General features: G+C 40.6%; 1 protein-coding gene across 1 annotated transcript; it reads right to left on the minus strand.

Moving 5' to 3' along the window:
- Window positions 1-1,801: 1,801 nt before the first annotated feature.
- Window positions 1,802-18,459, minus strand: IYD (iodotyrosine deiodinase). Its single transcript, XM_039851316.1, has 5 exons — window positions 18,228-18,459; window positions 10,823-11,014; window positions 8,738-8,897; window positions 5,227-5,383; window positions 1,802-3,417 (listed from the first exon to the last, which is right to left on the minus strand). Exons 1-5 carry the CDS (start codon window positions 18,403-18,405, stop codon window positions 3,235-3,237), a joined length of 870 nt encoding a protein of 289 aa, XP_039707250.1. The 5' UTR covers window positions 18,406-18,459; the 3' UTR covers window positions 1,802-3,234.
- Between the last annotated feature and the right edge of the window lie 1,643 nt (window positions 18,460-20,102).

Here is a 20,102-nt window from a genome sequence, read left to right on the forward strand (position 1 = left end):
GTTAATCCTGAACAACTGGCTCTACGCCAGGACTCTAAAGTCGTGATAATAACACAAACCATTCCCCTTCCTTGTGACTTTTTAAGAATTTCCAAATGGGATTATAGCATCTCGCATTTCATCAGAACTACCGTATTTAACTCTGTAAGACTTCTGCTCCAGGTGCTTTTTTCCCTTGAGCTTTGCCTGCCCCTGGACATCCTGTAAGGCAGCTGAGGTCACCCGAAGTGGGCACTGATCTGGTCTCAACCTCAGATGCAGTAGCCCATTCCCTACACTCCAGCGTGGAGAGTCACCTTACCACCCCACCTCCCATTCTCTTTGTTAACCTCTAAGAGGGAGATAAATGCCTCCTTTTTGAATGCCCAGCCTTTTTGTGTGGGGGAGAGGGGGCGCCACAGCAGCAGAGCTGGAGCAACATTTGTTTTAGATTTTTCATCGTTTGTTGATATGTGTGGATCGAAACATTACAATTGCTCTGATTCCAAGTTATAGCGGAGTACTCTGCTGATACCTAGTTAATAAATTGTATTTCTCAAGCCTTTCAGGCAAGATATTCATTGATAACTATGTTTTTCTTTAATTTATAGATATTCCTTAAAGATGTTTACAATTTTTTTTAAAAATGTGTCAGTTTAAATAGTCTTTGAAAACCTAATATTTAGAGATGTCCATTGGTGGGTCATCTTTCTAAGGTGAATAATCATCCTTAATTTGTTTATATGGTTTAAAATGGAGTGTACTTTGTTGAGGTTTGAACATATGCAATAAACATTTTTCCCCAATTTTACTCATCAGAGAAGTCTCTCTTTCTTTCATAGGGTTGAGTAAATAAGAAGAGAAAATGAGGGCTTACCTTCAGTAGAAGTTTTCATTTTGTGGGCAAAAACAGGATCATTTAGAAAGAAGGGAATTTTGGTTGCTTTATTTATTTATATATATATATATATATATATATATATATATATACACACATACACATACACACACACATACATATACACATACAAATATACATATACACACACATATATATACACACACATACATATATATAATGTATTTATGTATGTATGTATGTATGTATGTATTTCATAATCCCAAATTGATAGCATATTCAAAAGCTATATCAAATATCAACCAACCTTAATGTTAACCTTTCAGAGGAGAATCTTCATGCCTTTTACCACCTTATTCCAATTTTACCAATTTCTTCAACCTTCCTTCCTCTCCCCTCTTTTTTTGTTATTTCCAATTTATTCCTCAAGTTCAAAGTTATTTGTTCTTGAGAAAGAGACTTCTAATGCCTACCCACATCTGGGCATCCTCTCCTTCCAAGCACAGAAGGATGACGTTTCCCCTCCCTCTGAGAAATTTGAATCCAAGTCTGTCTATGCTGTGCTGTCTAGACTGAGTCAGTATTAATTCCATCCCCCAAAGAGAAAGCTGGCTGTATCATGTCCCAAATCTGTGCCTTTGCACCTTTGTTCAGCATCCATGAGAAACTGAAGCTGTGTTTCCGGATGTGGTGCTAGGCCTTTGTAATCTTTTGCTTTAGGCACGCTAACTCATGTGCAGTCTAGACTTTCTCTTTCCTCTCAAGTGGCTCTGTATTTGAATGACTGTACTGGGACCTCCACCACTGGCCAGTTCCCTCTCCACCCCACATCCCAAGAGGCAAAGTTCTCAGGCACCCTCAGCAGGGTGGACTAAAACTAGCAAAAAAGCTCTTTGCACTCAAATAGTCTCTAAACATAAGAAATAGAAGAAAGTTTATAACTTCAACTCTTTGCACTGTGATGCCAAAGTATGTTTATTGTTCTGATATTTGGAACTGAGAGTATCTTTTTCCCGTTAAAAACAATATGAAGTACAGTGATTATGTTCCCATGCCAGCCCACATAAGTCTAAGAAAGCCATGTGTAATTAAAGCAGTGCTCACTTACAATAGAGAGTACAGGACAAATACTTATCACAGTACTAATGAATTAACCTCTCTCCAGGACCTGCCCCTCCCCACCAGATAATAAACAACTAATAAATTTTTTTACAAAAAGAATAGAAATAAAATGTAAGAAAGTCTGTATTTATTAAAATGCGTAGACTTGGGAAAAAACATGTTTAGAGAAAAATTAAGATACAGGTAGAAGACTTTGGAGATTCTAAAAGAGACTTCTGGGTACTTCAAAGGACTTTGAAGGTTGAGAACACAGCTTCTTGTAATATCTAATTATATTTTGAGGGGGAAAAAGCTCTTCCTTTTTTCTGATACAGATTTGTCACCTGCTCTGACTCTTATCAATGATACTAAGAGCTTTTCTTGCATTGGAATGAAATGGAATGAAAGGAGGCAGGAGAGATTTTCTGAAAAGAACTGAGTGAAAAAGAAAAGAAAAAAATGAGAGAAAAAGCCAGTGGAAAGGAATAAAGAGATGAGTAGAGTTGCTTGGTGAACATTTATTCAAGCTTCAAGCTATGAGTGTGCCTGTATGTACAGCCCCTTTGGAAGGGAAGACAGAACGTGGCAGTTAAAAGACTAGGTCTGGCATTCCCAACCTAGCACCTGTGACCCCATCAGCTCTGAACAGCTCGACTGCCGTCTGGAGAGAAGGCATAAGTGTGTTTCATGGGGTAGAGTAGAAAAGAAGGGAGACGTGGTTAGAGTTGCGGGGGGAAAAACAGTTCTCTTTAAGAAAAAGAAAACATGATGCAGTGTCTACCGATTGCAGTGGTGTAAATATCCCACCATGAGCAATTTGATAACTGGCTCACAATATTCTTAAATATTTAACAATCAGCCTCCATGAGCTGACATGAACTGGCTCCAGCTAACCATGTATATGTTCCAATGGCTACCGGTCTAACCCATCTACTCAAGTGTGCACTGTTCTGTTCTGTGAGTGTGATGTTTTAATTATTTCGATGTTAACTTACTCAAATCCGGCAGAATATCCATAAAGTTCTTAGTCAAATTCTAATGTATTTCCAAAGTGGATGAGCACGTACCTGTTGATCTCTTACTTTACATAGTCACCTCATCGCACCTGTCTACTAGAAGCAAGGATTTCAAACTCGAAGTGCTGGAGAGTGTAGAAAGGTTTCCTGACCCATGGAGTGGCCATTCCTGTGGAGTAGAGTGCTGGAAAGTCCTAGTGGCCAGAGAAAGAGTGTCTCATAGACTCAGCAAGGACAGGAGAGGGGAGCCGGGCCATCACCTCCCTGCTGGTCTCCTGCCTACACAGTCACCATGATCTGATCCAGAGGTTTCCGTTTTAGGTCAGGCACCGTGGCCTGTTTGCTGGGGTACCCCACGGGGAGCAGCATCAGCAGCTTTTCATTTGTGGGGCGGCTCAGGAACATTCTCAGACGGGGGCCGCAGTTGAGAGGAGTGGTAGTGACGGTCACCAGTCCTGCATTCTAAAACAGGAGAGGAAAGGAATACTTTTTAAAGTCAGCAGGCAAAGTCACAGCTCTGTTCCAAGCCTGGGGGGACAATCTAGTGTCTATTAAACCAGCTTCTTCCTTCGTTTCCCTGAAGTTGGGCAGCAGAGTGGCTGCCAGCTCGGGCACAAGTGTCTTGAGTCTTACTTGCTCTCCTCAGCCTTCTCAGACACCACTTTCTTTTAATCAAACAATGGGAAGCGTCTCAAAGAAGAAAAATACCAGTCCCCTATTTCATTATTGCTTAAGAAAGAGGAATTGTCGTTTCATGGAAAGAAATTTGGAGAATCTAACTATACCACTGGAATGACAATAAACAACAGGCAATTCCTATGATTTTATATCCAGCCTTGCGGGCAGAGCATCATCCCAGCTGAAAGTGCCTATGTCCAGTGACAGAGGACCCAGTGGCCAGGGGGTATGTTGAAGGTAAAAGAAATATTCCATTAACCTCTCTCCAAGCCCCTCCAGATAATGAACATCATGTGTACCTTCAGGACACTTCCCCTGCGGGCCCTCTCCATCCCCCGCTGCTTTTCCATTCAGATCATCACCCCCAAGCCTGAGCAGAAAGAAGTTCAAGAACTGCCTTTGAGAGTCCCGCGTGACTCAAGTCACTACGCAATCTGTCCAGATGGAAACTTCAGGAAGATTTCTCTTTCCTCCCTCACAAACCATGACCTACACTCAGAATTATGCCTTACAGAAAGCTAGAGGGCAGCAAACTCAACACTATGGTGAAAAAACAGGTCTCTGGTTTGAAGGCACAGAAGCCACTGTGAATTGAGCTCTTTCCAGGACTCACCCACTTCTCCTGGGGCCCAACCAAGATGGATGGAAGTGCCTTGTGGTCTGAGGTGGCACAGTGGTGGTGTTATTTATCATATACAGAATTAGGAAAAAAAAAAAAAAGTAAGATGCCAGCTCTTTTAGGACGTTTTCAAATAATCTATTCCTCTTTCATGTAATATTTTGCAAGGTGTTTTCAGCATAAAAACTTTTCTTTGAGATAGTGAAGAACCACATAGTGTTTTGGAATAAATTGTCCCTGGACAGTGTGATCACCTGCTCTTATAGTCTTGTTTGCTTTATTTGTGTTACATGTTTACTGTCTCTCTCCACCCTGTCCCCCGCAGCATGTACACTTCATGAGGCAACTATTTCTGGTGCCTCCCAGGACTTGTCACGTAGAAAGAGCTCAGAAAACATTTGCCAAGAGAAGGAACTGAATCACGGGAAAGGCATATGTCAGTCTGCTCTGTTTCGCGCTTAGCATTGCTCTAGCTACTGTGTAGTTGGAATTTCTTTAAGCACATCTTTCTAACACAAAACAATATAAACTCAACTCTCAGGAAAGATACTCTAGGATAGTCCTTCTTATAGGGTTTTAATCATCCTGTCAGCTCAGACAGTGTAAACACAGTTAGGGAGCCAGTCTCTGAAACGTTCAGGCTCTGAAGCTCTTCATGTGTGTCTACCAACACCCTTGAACTTCGTGCCGTTACAGATCATGGCAAACACAACAGCCATCTCTCAGACCCTGAAATGGTGTTACAAGTGAATTTCCAGGAAGAATTCCAGCTTGTTAAACCATCATACTCACCCATCCAGGTTTTCAGAGTCAGTTTTCACATCAGAGTTACCTTCCTTAGGAATTCAACTTCAGATAAACAATTTCCAAATGTCCCTGAACTAGGAACTCATTTGAAATTTGCCAATACGGCCATCATTTGGCCCCCAAGAATCACATCTCTCTCTCTTGGGCCAGGTAGGAGGGTAACATACCTGCAAGGCAGCTAGGAGGATGCCACAAGCAATGGAAACACTGATCTCATTGTAGTAATGGACCTTTTTTTGGTTATTTGCAGCAAAACCGTAGACTTGCTTGAAAATGAGAATCAAAACAGGAGCTGTGTCCAAGTACTCTTTAATCCAATTGGTTCTGAAGGGGAGAAAAAGATATTCTGGAGAATATTTGCTTTTAAGAATTTTTGCTCTCTTTTTACTATCTTAGCTTATTTGTGTTAAAAATAAAACATATTCACTTGTCTTTTATGTTTAAATTAAAAAGGGGCAGCATTTTTGTTCATGTCATATTCATCTTTTTCTATCCAAGTTCAATAAACAGGTATTGATAAGGGCCTAGTATGGCAAGGCACCGGAAATTCTGAAAAATGCAAAGATGGAGTAAATCTCATTTAGCAAAATAAAACTCAGTAAGAGCTATTAAAGGAACATAAGCCAAATGCACCAGGAGCCCCCAAAACAGAATGTTAATTTTGAATAGAGGATTAGAAGAAGATTTCCAATGTTTTCCTTGAAGCAGGCTACTGAAGACCAAGGGGAGGAAGAGGCCCTGGGGTGGGCTTCCTAGTGAGATGAGTAAAGGCAGAGCCAGGATAGAGAGGGCTTGGCAGAGCGAGAAGTTTCCAGAAGCCTGATAGGCTGGAGGATGCGGCATGTAGTAGGGCACAGTGGATTGGCAGGTTACATACAGGTTTTGCAGGTGCCTGGACTTCATTTGATAAGTGATGGAGAATGATCACGAGCTTCTGAGAAGCATCCCATGATCAGATCCATTTCAGGAAGGGGCAGATTGGTGCAGGCAAGGGACCAGCCCGAGCGGGGACCAGACAGGAAACGATGGCAATAGCCCAGGAGAACTTGAGGGAATTGTGGAGGCTGAAGCTGACAGATCTGGTCTAGGAGTGTGCAAAAGAAAAGAAAAAGATAATGGTGAAGTTTAACCTCAATTACATGTAGGCGGATAGTAACACCATTTGCTCAGTCTCGGAGAAGAAGAAAGGAACTTTTGCGTGAGTGGGAAATAATTCATGTGAGTTATAAATGTTGAGTTTAAATTTTTGCTTTCCAGCTAAGAGCATATCTTTCTCTATTCTATTATCTATCCCATACCTTTCAGCAAAAGCGTCATTCTAACACAGATATACAAAAAAAAAAAAAAGATGCTTATGTAATGCTATATATTGTAATTTTCTCTTAGGATATATTGTCATTAAGTAGCAAAACATCATTCATTTCATTTCTAGCCTTATTACGGTTCACTGTTTTAAAACATGCTAAACTCACGTGTGTGTTTTCCTATGATTCTTCTTCCACTATTAACTTTTACAGGTTGCATTTTCAAAGTTTCTTTACCACACTGCAACATGCTTAAGTACATTCAACAGCTGTCAATTCTTTTCTCCTAAAGAGGGAGCATGTCAATGGTTTAGAAGATAAATTCTTGAGTCAACTAGCCGTGCTATGTTGGGAAAGCTACTTAACTTCTCACAGTTCAGTTTCCTCATGGGTAAACGTACATATGGTATTGTACACTCACTTCAAACAGTTATTGTAAGGGTGAAATCAATCAAAATAGATAAAGTACTTAGAATAGTATCTAGTACATAGTGCCATGTATGTTAGCTAGTATTTTTACTACTAATATTATTTTACAATGCATAATTAAATTTTTTAAATACAGATGAAGATTAAGCAATTTACCTAGTTTAAGGGTAAGTTATAATTTTTAACAATTTTTGGACTTATTTATTTTGCCTAAGCATACATTGATATCCAATATTTTGGGTTTGTTCTATCTTGCAAGAATTTATTATGACATTATAGTAGAGCTAATAAAGACAGCAACTCACAGGCCTATTAAGAAAAGGGCAAGTAGCATCTTCTGCCTGGGATGAAGGACTCCCTCCAGATAGCAGGAAAATAGGTTTGACATGTAGGTTGGGTCTAGCTTGTATACCAAGCCTTTAATGACAGCGATAGGTTTCATAACTGACTCAAACAGGATGTCAGGACATATGTTCATTTGCAATTCAATTTACCAAGCATTTATTCATTTACCTACTATGTATCAACACAATGCTAGATGATATAACGTAAAATTTTCTTAAACGAGAGAGAGCTTCCTGAATCGCTAGAGTTTTTATGTATATGTGTGTGTGTGTGTACATACTGTTTGTGGAGAAAGCCTAAAACTTTAATTGGATTCTCAAGAATGCCTTGATATACAACAAAGATCTCTAAAATATGGCCTATCAAATGAGAACAAACTAAACAAATGATTAACATATTATGGGGTCGTGGCTGTCTGAGATGCATGGAAGGTGAGCATGCAGATGAGAGGGCAACTAATTTTGCCTTCGTTGGGAAAACTGATGGCATTTTGTGGGCACTGGGCACACCTAGAGCACAGGATCTCTCTAAGAGTAGAAACTCGACTTGACTTTTACCCATCCCATTTGTTTTTGATGAATATGCAATAAAATGTTTATATCTGTTATTAATATCCTGCACTTGTTCCAGAACATGGTAATTAGTTACAACTCCATAAAACGTCAATTTTGATGAGGAGGATGAAGAGTATAAAGGGCATCAGATAAACGGTGATGGAAGGAAACTAGACTTTGGGCAGTGAGCACACAATAGAGTATGCAGATGTCATAAAGTCGTACACCTGAAATTTATGTAATGTTATTAATCAATGTTACCCTAATACATTTCATTTAAAAAATTTTTAAAAGATAAGATTTTTAAATCTTAGGAAAAAATTGCTCTCTGGGGCCAAATAAATAAGACAAGAGCAGAGCCAAGAGGTTCACTTCACATCACCCCAGCCCTAGCTACTTGAGGAGAAGTCCCACGTTAGCCCAAGACTGTCACTCTTTTTTTAGGTTTGTATCGCAGTGAATAGAAACAAAAAGGTAGAGTAAGGGAGAATTTTCCCTCCATGCCTGCCTTTAAGCTGGGACATGAGTCTTCTGCCTTCGGACTCAAAGTAGAATTATAACTCACACCATTGACTGTCCTGCTTCTCAGGCATTCGGTGTTGGACTGAAATTATGCCATCGGCTCTCCTGGGGCTCCAGCTTGCCCCCTGCAGATCTTGGAACGTCTCAGCCTCCTTAATCGCATGATTCAATTATTTATAATAAATCTTTCTCTCTGTCTCTCTGTCGGTCTCTCTCTCCATTCATTCTGTTTCTCTGGAGAACTCAGACTAGTATGCTTAGAAAGAGCGAATAAATGCCCAAGGTCTTGCAATTGAAAAACCAGAGCTAAGATTTGAACACAGACCTGATCCTAGCCAGCATTCCCAACCATTCCACGATACATGCGCTCAAGGCAATACAGTGGCTAGTCCTGCGTTAACTTCCATAATTGCTTCTAGAGGTAGAATCAAACTTTTAAAAAAACAAAACCAGAAAACTAAAGTCATAGTTATTTCATTCTAAGAAGCCAAACTAGACATCCCTAAATTCTACAACTTTTGTACCTCAGTTTCTTCAGGTCTGTAACCCATTGCCGTCCCATCCTTTTCGAATAGTTTATTTCCTCCTCCTCCTCAATGATCTCCCGAATCCTATGCTTCATGTCTGGGTCCTTCACAACCACAAAGGTCCAGGGCTCTGTGTGTGCCCCACTTGGGGCTGTTCCTGTTACCATTAAATTAAAATCAGAAATTAAAACTGCAGGAAAATGTGAGACTGTTATTTAAGAATAAATATAATACTTGCTCAAAATACAGTTAGATCTTCTGGCAAACGAAAAGCTTGGTGGTAGATGCTGGCTGTCGCCGCCAACTCCATTTCATTCCCCGTCACTTTAGCAGTCTCTACACCGATGGCCTGAGATCAAGGTCAGCAGTTCTACAGCTGTGGGAATTTATCGCTATTCTCTCATTATATGGGATAAAATGTCCTTAAGGAACTGTACCACGACCTCCGAGAGAATTCGGAGGGCAAGTTCTAACAGCCCAGCTTCTCAAAAATGTCATTTGTTTCAATGTTTTTGAAAAAGGATAAAGTCATCAAGTTGATTGGAAATGGTAAAATAGTTTTAGAAACACTCTTCGAAAGGCAACTAAACTATAAACTGTTTAGCAGCGATATCAAGCTCTGAAGCGTGGCATTGTGGGGTTTCTGGTCTTTGCTCCAGGCACTCAGTACACACAACAGAGTGTCTTCAAACTCACACAGACTTCAGGAACACCAGTCTACACTTCGACCAGCCCCAGTGTCCTGGGCAAACCCTCACAGTGCATCACAGTGCCCAAGAAGCTTAAATTAGCTTTAAGATTCCAGCCAGGGCCTGGGCTAGCTTCTGATCCGGATGTCATCCCTCTGTCCTAGAGATGGGCCATTGTTCCTAGGAATAGACCACAATGACCCTCTGGTGGAATATTTCAGAAGCAACCATTTTTTTCTTCCTAGTGAGTAATTTAATGGCTTAAACTCTACATGAGGAGGGTCAGGCTGGCCAGCCTTCATGGGGTTCTTGTTTGCTCTCACCACTAGTCATGATAGAGAGGACTGAATGAATTGTGAAATGCTTTAGCAAGTCAAAAGCTAAACGTAAAGCCCATACATTCCTGATCAGAGTGATTCCAGTTCACTTTGTACCTTTGTTGTTTGTCCACTAAATATTTGTGTCATTCACATAAGAAATAAATTGTTCTCTAATGTTTTCAATTATTCTAAATTTGTCTGAATGTCATATGTACACATATACATATATAGATACAGATATATACACAGAAGAAATTTAATAACTTCAATTAGTTAGACAGTAATACATTTGTATTCTTAACTGAAATAAAATGTTTTATTATTGCTTCATTTTAATTTGGGCAATGGATTTACAATGGTCAAGCACTAATTTCTGTAAATGAACTTAAATGTGATTTATACAAGAATAAGACCCTAAGCAAGAGATTCTCAAATAGGGGCTTTCTCTTATATTTCCTGCCCCCTTTTCATAATTCTCATTTTTTCCTCTGTGGAGATATTAATTTACACTGAAAATGGGTTTTCTTCAATTTTGTTTACTTTGCAAATTCACATGAGTAAATCTGGTAGTTCATTAGAATATAGTATGAGAGTATTATGTTATATAATATAAGAAATTTGGTTCCAAAAAGAGAAATGTGTAAATGAAGTGAGAACGAGAGAGAGAGAATATTTTAAGAAGAGGATGTTTCTCTTTTAGTGTATAAGAGTTCTCAGTAATTTTTTAAGAGTATTTAAGTTCTCTTAATTTTTTAAGAATATTTTAAGAAGAAGATATTTCTCTTTTAGTGTATAAGAGTTCTCAGTAATTTTTGTTTTTAATAAAAGTTCATAATGTTGAGTAATTTCAGAAATTTTAAGCCGTTGTCACATCTGCTCCCAAGAAGTTTATAATAGTCAAAACTTTGTAGAAAGTGGAATCGTTATGTTTCTAGAAGTCAGTCAACACCTGGGTAAGACTTTATAGGTAAGCTTATCATTCTGGGCTTCATTCGCTGTGTTTGAATTTCAACATTGCTCCAATATTATCACAGCAGTTAATATTCTCAAAAGCCTAATTTGCAATTACAGACCTGCTGTTCTGATGACATTACGAATTACTTCCATGGGGACCTGCTCATTACTTATAAATCTCACAGACCGTCTTTTATTGAGAAGTTCATAAAATTCCTTGGATCTCTTAATCATTTCCTTCTCAGGATACCGAGTGTGGGAGAACGGGACATGTTCAACGCTTATCTCTGACTCTTGCCATGCATCAGCATCTGCAAATAAGAACAAAAAAAGTGGCAAACTAAATAGTCTCTCTTGGGCCCCCATCTCTACTGAAGTGCCCACTTGGATTTTCTTCCAAGTGTACTTTACTCTGCCTTTACTTAATAAAATCACTTCTGTTTGCTATAAAAAAAGAAGAAGAAGAATTAAGTAAGTAAATAAATAAATAAATGGTCTCTCTTGGCCATGAGGTGAGGTAGCCACTGGGGAAAAGGAGATAAAGTTCTCAAAAATGTTTGTAATGAGCTCAAAAACATCAACAAAAAATGAGAATAGATCTACGGAATCTTGACCTCTGATCTTGACAATCCTTCAAACTCCAGACTGATTATAAATTAAGAAAAAAATTTACCTACACAAAATGAGGAATGCAAATTTTTGTTCATGGTAAACTAGCTTATTTGAAACACTCTCTCATCAGCTTAAAACCATTAAGATCACTTTAAAAAAAATTTTTAAGTCTTTTTAAAATCATTGTGTTGCTGACAACATAGTAAGAAATTCTTAAGCCAAAATTAAAGGGAAAATATAAACCTGCAGAGGTAAATAAACACAGAAGCTGCATTTTTCCTGATTGTATTTGCTAATTTCTACACATTTAAATTTTCATTTTTATATTTTTCAGGAATCAAGAAGGATAGGAATCAAAGCCCAGGCCCATACGAATCATAAATGAATCAGGCCCTAAAGAGTTATACTATTTTGGTGGTTCCTGCCTCAAACTTAATTATGGTCGTCCTACCTGAAAATATTCCTATTGCCCAGCAGAAGCAATTGCCAATATACTAAAAATCTTAAATATGATTACCAGCGACCCGCAAAATATAGTCAGGTATACAAAGACACAAAACAGCCTGAGCAAGAAACAGCAGAATCAATTTTTAAAAATAGAGTCAAATGTCCAAAGTTTCCAAATGTTGGAATTAGCGGCCTCAAAAGATGAAATAACTATGATCACTAGATATAGAGAAAAAAGAGGACGAATTTATATAAATATGTAGGGTATAGAAAAAGATAAAAAGTGACATGGGAAATATGAAAAAAAACAGAACTTTTTGAATGGAAAAATAAAATAATAGCATTAAAAATGTAATGGGTAGGTTTAGTAGCAGGTTAGACATACCTAAAGAAAGAGCTATGAACTGGAAGGTAACTCAGAAGAAAATATCTAGAATGGAGCAAGAGACCAAAGATGGAAAACATAAAAGCAAGAAAAAATAGAGTAGAATGAGAATGGCTAACATACATCTGATGATAGTAATGACAGGAGTGAAGAAAGAAGGTGTGACAGAGGCAATATTTGAAGCGACAGTATCTGAAATTTTCCCAGAACTGATCAAAAATACCATCTCTACATATTCAAGAGGCCCAATTTCAAGCAGTATAAGAAAAAGAAATCCACACCTTTTATAAACAAATATAAAATATTAAAAGCAGCCAGAGAAAAAATATTACCTTAGAAAGAACAACAAGAAGAAATATTGAAATCCTAGCAGCAACAAGAATAATTGCATTGAATATAAGTGGATTAAATGCTCCTCATACAGGCTAATGATTTCAATTTTTAAATCTTAATATATTTTTTTATTAAAGTATAGTTGACACTATTGTATGAGTTTCAGATGTACAACATAGTTATTCCGAGGAATTGTACAAAATGAGAGACTCTTACAGACAGAATGGAGCAGGGACCAAAAAGTTATACTAAGCCAAGAAGTAGCTTAATTATTTCAAGTTCTCGTTCCCTTAGAGAATGGCAGGGGCCTGTTAGGCAGATGACCTCACTAGTGCTGATCAGATGATTTCCGACTGGCTGGTTTAAGATTCCATTTCTGAGAGACCTGAAATTGTAATTAAGTTTGGTGATGTGGGGCTTGGCATAAATGACTTCGTTTTGTGCCTGTTATTTGTTTTTAACGCAACTAACACATAAGAAGATAGAAAGGTTGAAAGTAAAAAGCTAGAAAAATTATACATGCATCTCATAAGTATATCAATATCAGATAAAAGCGAAATTATGGCTAAAGGCATTAGTTAGGCTAAAAGAAGAAAACTATTATAATATTAAATTACAAATGATAAAATAATTCCAGGCGGAATTCAAGTAGAGGATTAACTTTCTCCCCCACTCTTCACTCCCAGGTATCTGAGGATGGAGAGAAGCAAGGCAGGAGAGAACACTCGTGAAAGAGGAACTAACTTCAGAGGGACTGAGAACTCAACTACAACACCAGCAGGTACTGTGATTTGCTCATAGCGCTCAGTGAAAAACTCCTTTTTACGCTTTTCTACTGGGGGCAGTTTGGGCCCAGACTATACACATTTAAGGAGAAGTCCCAGTTACTAAGTTGAAAGGAAGTAGGTATGATGGAGGGGTGGCAATAAACATCTATCAGCTTTCTAGTACCGGATACCGAATCAAATATTATCAAATATGTCAAAAAAGACTTTCGACACCAACCATACTTCCTACACCATTTGCTATGAAGTCTGACAACCTCTGTAGTCAGTAAGTGGTAAATGAGCAAATGCATGAAATGCTTACTTAACTGTTTGAAACATAAGTTACCTACTCTTAAGATCCACTCAGCCAGCATTTGTCTAAACTAAAGGCCAGCCAGGTGCATGACTTGGCAATTTCTGCAACTTCTAAAGTCCAGGGCAGCCACTCGCTCCTTCTCTAGAGGAATGAAGCAGCTGCTGCCTGAGCCTTATCAGCCAGGCCATTATTTCTGAGCAAGGCAGACAAATGGTCTAATCACTGCTGAGTTGGATCATCCTGCAGGGCTCTCTGAGCAGTGCAAAAGGTCTACCTCCTGCCTGGGAAAAGAGACAGGCCAAGCCTTGCTTGGAGAGAAAGCACTGAAGGACCCTCAGGGCAGTGAACCAATACAAACACAATACTGAAGGCACCACTTCTATCCCCTTGACCTCCTGACTGCCCCCAAGGAATGTGGCCCTTGCCAAGAGGAAGGAGAACAGCCTCTATAAACTCTGTGTAGCAGTCCTTGTTCCATTCTAGACCAGCCAAATCACTCTGGGGGATTTATTCAAGCCGTGACGTCCACGTATTGCTCAACAAATGCCCGCTATTGTGGTCTGCTTCTTAATATGCATCCTGTGCTGCCACACGTGGGGGTTGCTATTGACACCAAGCGCAACTCGTCTATTTTCCTTGCTTTCATGCCAAGGAACACCACGTTGCTCCATAATTAGGTTTAATGGGCAAGTAATTCTAGGTCACAGTCTCTTCTTTAATGTTTCACCGAGAGGTATTTTTGGCTGCATAAGCGGCTTTTGTGTCTTGCAGTTCTACTTCAAAATCTTTGCCAGTGGGCCAAATAGTTTCCAGCTATGAAACTCCAAGGCTGATCGGTGTCGTGTCATTTTTATTCCCCTCCCTGCAATATTTTGGGAGGCTTGAGGAGCAATGTTTAAGAAATCCGAGGGAGACAACGGCTCTTGCGGGAGACAGATTCCGAAGGTGGCGATGGGATCAAATTCAGGACTCAACACCTGCCCCGAGAACACCTCTTTCCCAACTTCCCCGGCCATCGCTCTGCTTCCCACGTGGCCTCTCAGTCATTCTCCTCCCAAGCTGCAGTCTAGAGTGACCGCTTCACTGGCAGCCGCTGCGGCGGATGCACCAACCAGAAAGTCAAAAGCTCAAAGACTCCATCCAAGTCCTCTCTCTTTCTTAATCTTCCCTCATCTGAATTTACCTGTCCATTATCCTAAAACCTAAGGTCTACAGGATCCTTGGTCAACAAACCTTTTAAATTAGCCACATAAAAGTTTTCAAGGGTGCATGCGTGTCAAAGGTAAATGATAAAAGGCAGATATGAAGCTGAATGTATTGCTTCCTATATCAAAGGAGAGCTATGCTGGTCAAGCTCCACCTCTGTGAGCAGAGTAGAATGCTGCTGACCTTATTTTTGTCAATGGTGTACCGGTAAATCAGCTCTCTGAGGGGAAGAGAACAGCCCTGGCTTATAGCACTTGTCTCCATGGCGTAAACACTCCGTCATCGCCTGACTTCAAGCTACTGACGATTGAAAAAGTGTCCCACAAATTTCCTGAATATTTAACAATTGGTTCTGGCTATCTCCTAGGGCAGCTCCAGCACATTACTTGGTTGGGAAGCACGGAGTTCAGGGATTGGTGGACCTCCAGGTGTGTAAGAAGGCTGACTTCCTCTGTAGGAACAGTGTTACTTAGTTGAGATTGTCGATTGATTGGCGTTCAGAGAGGCTGGTAGTGGAGTGAGACCATCCACAAATGGCTGGTTTTCAGAAGAAAGAGGCTGCCACTGATTGACTTGCTAAGCTTTTACTGAAATGAGTTGTCATTGATCCATTGAGCAGGTTCGAAACTTGTTCTGATAGCCACTTGTTACCATGGGTACATAAAAATCTGTTAGTTCCCAAGGCTGTGGGAACATTTTTATTCTCAGGAGTTACCCACACTAGATAAAAATTTTAACACAGGCCTTACTTAGCAGTGACTGGACAACCTGGGATAATCAAAATTTTAGTTGCAAAGCTCAGCGAAGCTCAGCGAAGAAATACCCCCACCACCGTTAAAATGGACGTGTCTTATGAGACGGGTTCCTTAGATCTTTTTCTCCTATTTTCGTTTCCACGAGCTTCCAAGAACCTGTGCCTGACTAGAGAATTTTTGCGCAGGATGTTTGGTTCATATGAGGGGAGCAATCTCAAGTTTTTACTTTGAGATAAATATCTGTAACTTCTCCTCCTTAGACCTCTGCTACAGAAAAACAGGGAACCGAAAGCACTAACAGGACACGGTGCATGACTGGTCCCTGAAGGGTGTCTGTGTCTGACATCAAATAAGCAGGGCCTCACTCGGCCCCTACTAATACCCCACCCACCTGCCCACACACATGCTGATTCCCTCATCTACGAACGTGAAATAGGAATTCTTTGTAAATCAGAGCTGGAGAAGGTTGGACTGGTGCCCATATTTCCCTTAACTCACCCAAGAAAGACCTACAATTCTTGTTTTACTGATTTGTCTCTTACTGTTAATTTTCAAAGTCGTGTGGATCTGGTATCTATTTGCTGTCATCAAAACTATCTCCATGTTTCTTCAGTACTGGAATGCCTTGCCTTCTCCAGTTATACCCCGCTCAGAACAAGCGGTGGGTCCTCTTTGAGGCCGTGTCTACCCATCCAGTGGTTAGGATCTGGGACTGGGTAGCAGAGGAGACTGAGTTTAAACGTTGATTTTCTCTACCACCTGTGTGACCTCAGTAGGTATTGCTTATATAAACAACAAAAATTTCAACAAGAGACCGTGAACTCCACATTCAGGCCAGATTTGTCCATAGCTGCTGAGGGGTCCACTATGTGTCAGATTCATTCCTCTGAGCGAGGACTAGAGAATGAAAAGGTAGAGGATTTGGGAAAGTGAATAATCAGGCATAGAACCAAAACGGGGCCATATAGCTCTGCTCTGTGTCTCCAACCTCCAGGCCCAACCCCAAGTCTCTGACTCCCCACCAACCTTATCAATCCCTCTTGTATCCCCCAAACTCTTGGGCCTTCAAATCTAGTGGCCTTTCCTCAATACACACCGCCTTTCAGTTCTTAGGTAATTTTTAACTGCTGGCCGTCTCCTGCATCCTCTGTTCCAAGCCATTCTCCAGTTGGAAAGCAGCCTAGCAAACTGGCTATATGCCTGGACTCTGGAACCAGACTGTCTGGGTCCCGACTCCTTTTTCCTTATCTTCTTGTCTGCAGGTGCACCCCGCCCCCAAGTTCTATCCTCAGTCTTCTTCTAGCAATATCCCTTGAGCGAATGCATTGGTTTTCCAAGTTCCAAGTCCCACCCCTATGCTGGTGACTCTCCAATCAGTAACTGCAGTCTGGATCCCTTCTCTCCTTGTCTGCTTCAACACATCACTGTCTTCTCAAATCTCACACATCCTAGACTACCCTCATCTTCCCCTTTAAACTGGACCCTCTTCCCTCACCTATCTATGATAATGTCCTTCTGACTTGTCCAGCCCCCAAATCTCACCCTCCTCTTCTCCCCATATCCAGTTTATTACCAAATCCTCTTGTTCTTCCTTTAACTTCACCCCGATTCACTCCTTCCTCTGCATCCCCACCACCTCCACCACCCAGGCCATCTTTACCAGAACAAACCATTACCCACCTTCCTAATGGACATCCCTTTGGTCAAGGGCAGTGCTTCTCAACTGGGAGTAACTGGCATTCAAGTAGAATTTCCTTCACCGTGTCAGAGTAAGATGTAGCCCTGCTAAGAGGCTGCCCGGGCTTGAACCCTCTGTGGGACACTCAGCATCACTGGCTCCCAGCACTGATAGCCAGCTAGGTATGCCCCACCCCAGATCCTGAGATTAGGACAACTCAGGACACACATGAGCACACACATGCACACACATGCACACACATATACACACTGACACATGCACACACCTCCCGATGGCCTCTGTTGGCAGGCAGGGGCATCACTAGCCCAGCTGAGAATCACTGAGCCTCTTCCAAATCGAATCCATCTCACAAACCCACATCAGATAAACCTCAAACTCAGATTACCCAAGGTTCTTCAAGAACCTCTTCCTTCCTGCCCACCTCCCTCCTCACTTCTTCTCTCTCAGGTCAGCCATGACCTGGCCCTCCTTCTCTACCCCATTTCATTTTACTCCTTTTCCTGAGCAGCTCAAGACTTCACCTTCACAGCGTCTTTCCCAGGGGTTTGGTCCCTGTACCTATGCTCTTTCTGCTCCTCATCCCTGAGATATCTCCTAACCCTTGCTATTCATGTCCTATCAATTCACCAAGCCTGGTTTTCCTAACTGCCCCACCACAGCCCCAAGCCTACTTGAAACACTTTATAATCAGTTCCGCCTAGTTCCTCTCTGTTACTCTCTAATTGTTGTCTGTTTATTGCTTTGTCTTTTGATTTGGACACTCAGTTTCAACAGCTTTTTATTGAGTATCCAAGAATGAAGGGGAGTTGGTGCCGGCAGTTTACAAGCTGACCACCCGAGAGAAATGATCTGTCCCTGTCACATACTAATTTGTCTGTACAGTAGGCGTTGATGAGGAAACTGACCAGCATCTGTTTCTTCCCCTCCATAAGCCCTGCCGTCAGCTCTCATGCATCGTAAAAATGCAAATGTTGGAAACCAGACAGCATTGCCCGTGTCTTTACCTTCTTCCACTTGGTGGAGGCCAGTGCTGTCCTTTAAGTTGTCACGCACACAGGGTCGAGCCTCCGCCTGGGCTCTGGGCTCCTCTTTTCTTCTCTTGATGCCTCTAGCAACATTTTTAAAGATCCATACGATCAAAATGCAGACAATTGCTACCAAGACTGGAATCAGGGAAAACATGGTCAAGAGAAGGACCCTGAACCGCGTACACACTTCCCACTCACCGGTATTTAAACAAACGGAACTGAAATGGGTAATGCCAGAATGTGGAGTGCAGGGAGAGAGAGGCACGTCGGGGAGGGAACAAAGTAAACTCTGACTCTGTGAGGACTTTGCCAGGGAGCAAAGATCATAGCCGTGTGCATTCGGGGTGTGTTGTGAGTTTGGTAGCGCACAGGTGCGTTCACTTGTCAAAATTGTGTATTTAATCAGTATTTTCTTAGACAATAATTGCCAGGATCTGAGTAAGTACTTTGATGTACTAGATCTTGTAGCAGTGGGATAGTATAGTTTCTCTGAGAGTAACAATGTGTCTTCAACTTGCCCAAGCTAGGAATCACCTGGAGAACTTGTTTACAAAAGAATAGATTTCCAGACACCAATTCATAACTATTGCAAGAGAATTTCCAGGAAAGAGGCCTGATAATCGGCTTTTTAAAACAGCATGTTTGTGAAACACTGCACTGAGGTTTTAGTGTTTTTAAAAAATGAAGCCTGAGCCAACTTTACATAGAGTGAAGAAATTATGTTTTGCATTGGAGAAAAATTTTGATCCACGAAAAGTGATTCAAAAAGAAATTAAAATGACAGCTCGATTAATTATGTAATAACTTAAATAGAGCTATTTTTAAAATGTCTTAGTTTGGGCTGCTTTAACAGAAATACCATTGACTAGATGGCGTGAATAACAGAAATTTATTTATTGTAGTTCTGGAGGCTGGGAAGTCCAAGATTAAGATGCAGGCTGGTTTTGTTCCTCCTGATTCGCAGATAGATGCCTTCTCATTGTGTCACATGGCAGGGGAAAAGATCGTCTCTCTCCTGTGTCTTCTTCTAAGGGCACCAGTCTCACTCACAAGGGCTCCACCCACATGACCTAATCAGCTCCCAAAGGCCCACCTCCAAACACCATCACAGTGGGGGTTTGGGCTTCAACATATTAATTTGGGGAAACCGAAACATCTAGTCCATGGCAGTAAGGTACCAAATTGTGCATGATATGACACCATTTTGAGCAAAACAGAGTAGAAAATATTCTATATTTGTATCTGATTATATATTTAGAACATTGCCTGAAACACCATGGCATAAATTTAAAACAGTGGTTACATTGGGAGTTCTGTCGGTTTTGCAATTTCTTGTGGATCTGTATTTATTTTTAAGTAAAAAAGTTTAAAAACAACAGTGGTTACTAGTTTTGGAGGGGATATGGTAATTGGATAGATATGGGACAAGGGTGGGAGACAGAATTTTTACTATTCTATGATTTAAAAAATGTTAACTATTATGAATATATTATTGCCTATTCAAAAATTAAATAAATGTTATTTATTTTAATAAGCCCTTTTTCTGTTTTCTGTTTTATTTTATTATATATTTTAATATTCCTTTTTACGATAGACAACTATTTTTTTAACGTGTGATGTACCAGTTCTAACTTCAGAGAGTTGTGTAAGATCGTAGGCAAAGTTTATTACGAAAAAACTGGACTCCAATGAGCTGTAGGCATGGCGGACAATGCCACCACAATGACAGTGTCTTCTATAGGAAGTACCCCTACAATTCCTCGAAAGAACATCAGAGGTGCCACGTCTGGTTCCATTTGATCCAACCTTATACCTGACCCAAGGCAACCAGACCGTGTGGCCAGCTCATCG

The sequence above is a fragment of the Pteropus medius genome, unplaced genomic scaffold, assembly GCF_902729225.1.
Source record: "Pteropus medius unplaced genomic scaffold, Ma_sr-lr_union100, whole genome shotgun sequence".
Classification (NCBI taxonomy): Eukaryota; Metazoa; Chordata; class Mammalia; order Chiroptera; family Pteropodidae; genus Pteropus; species Pteropus medius.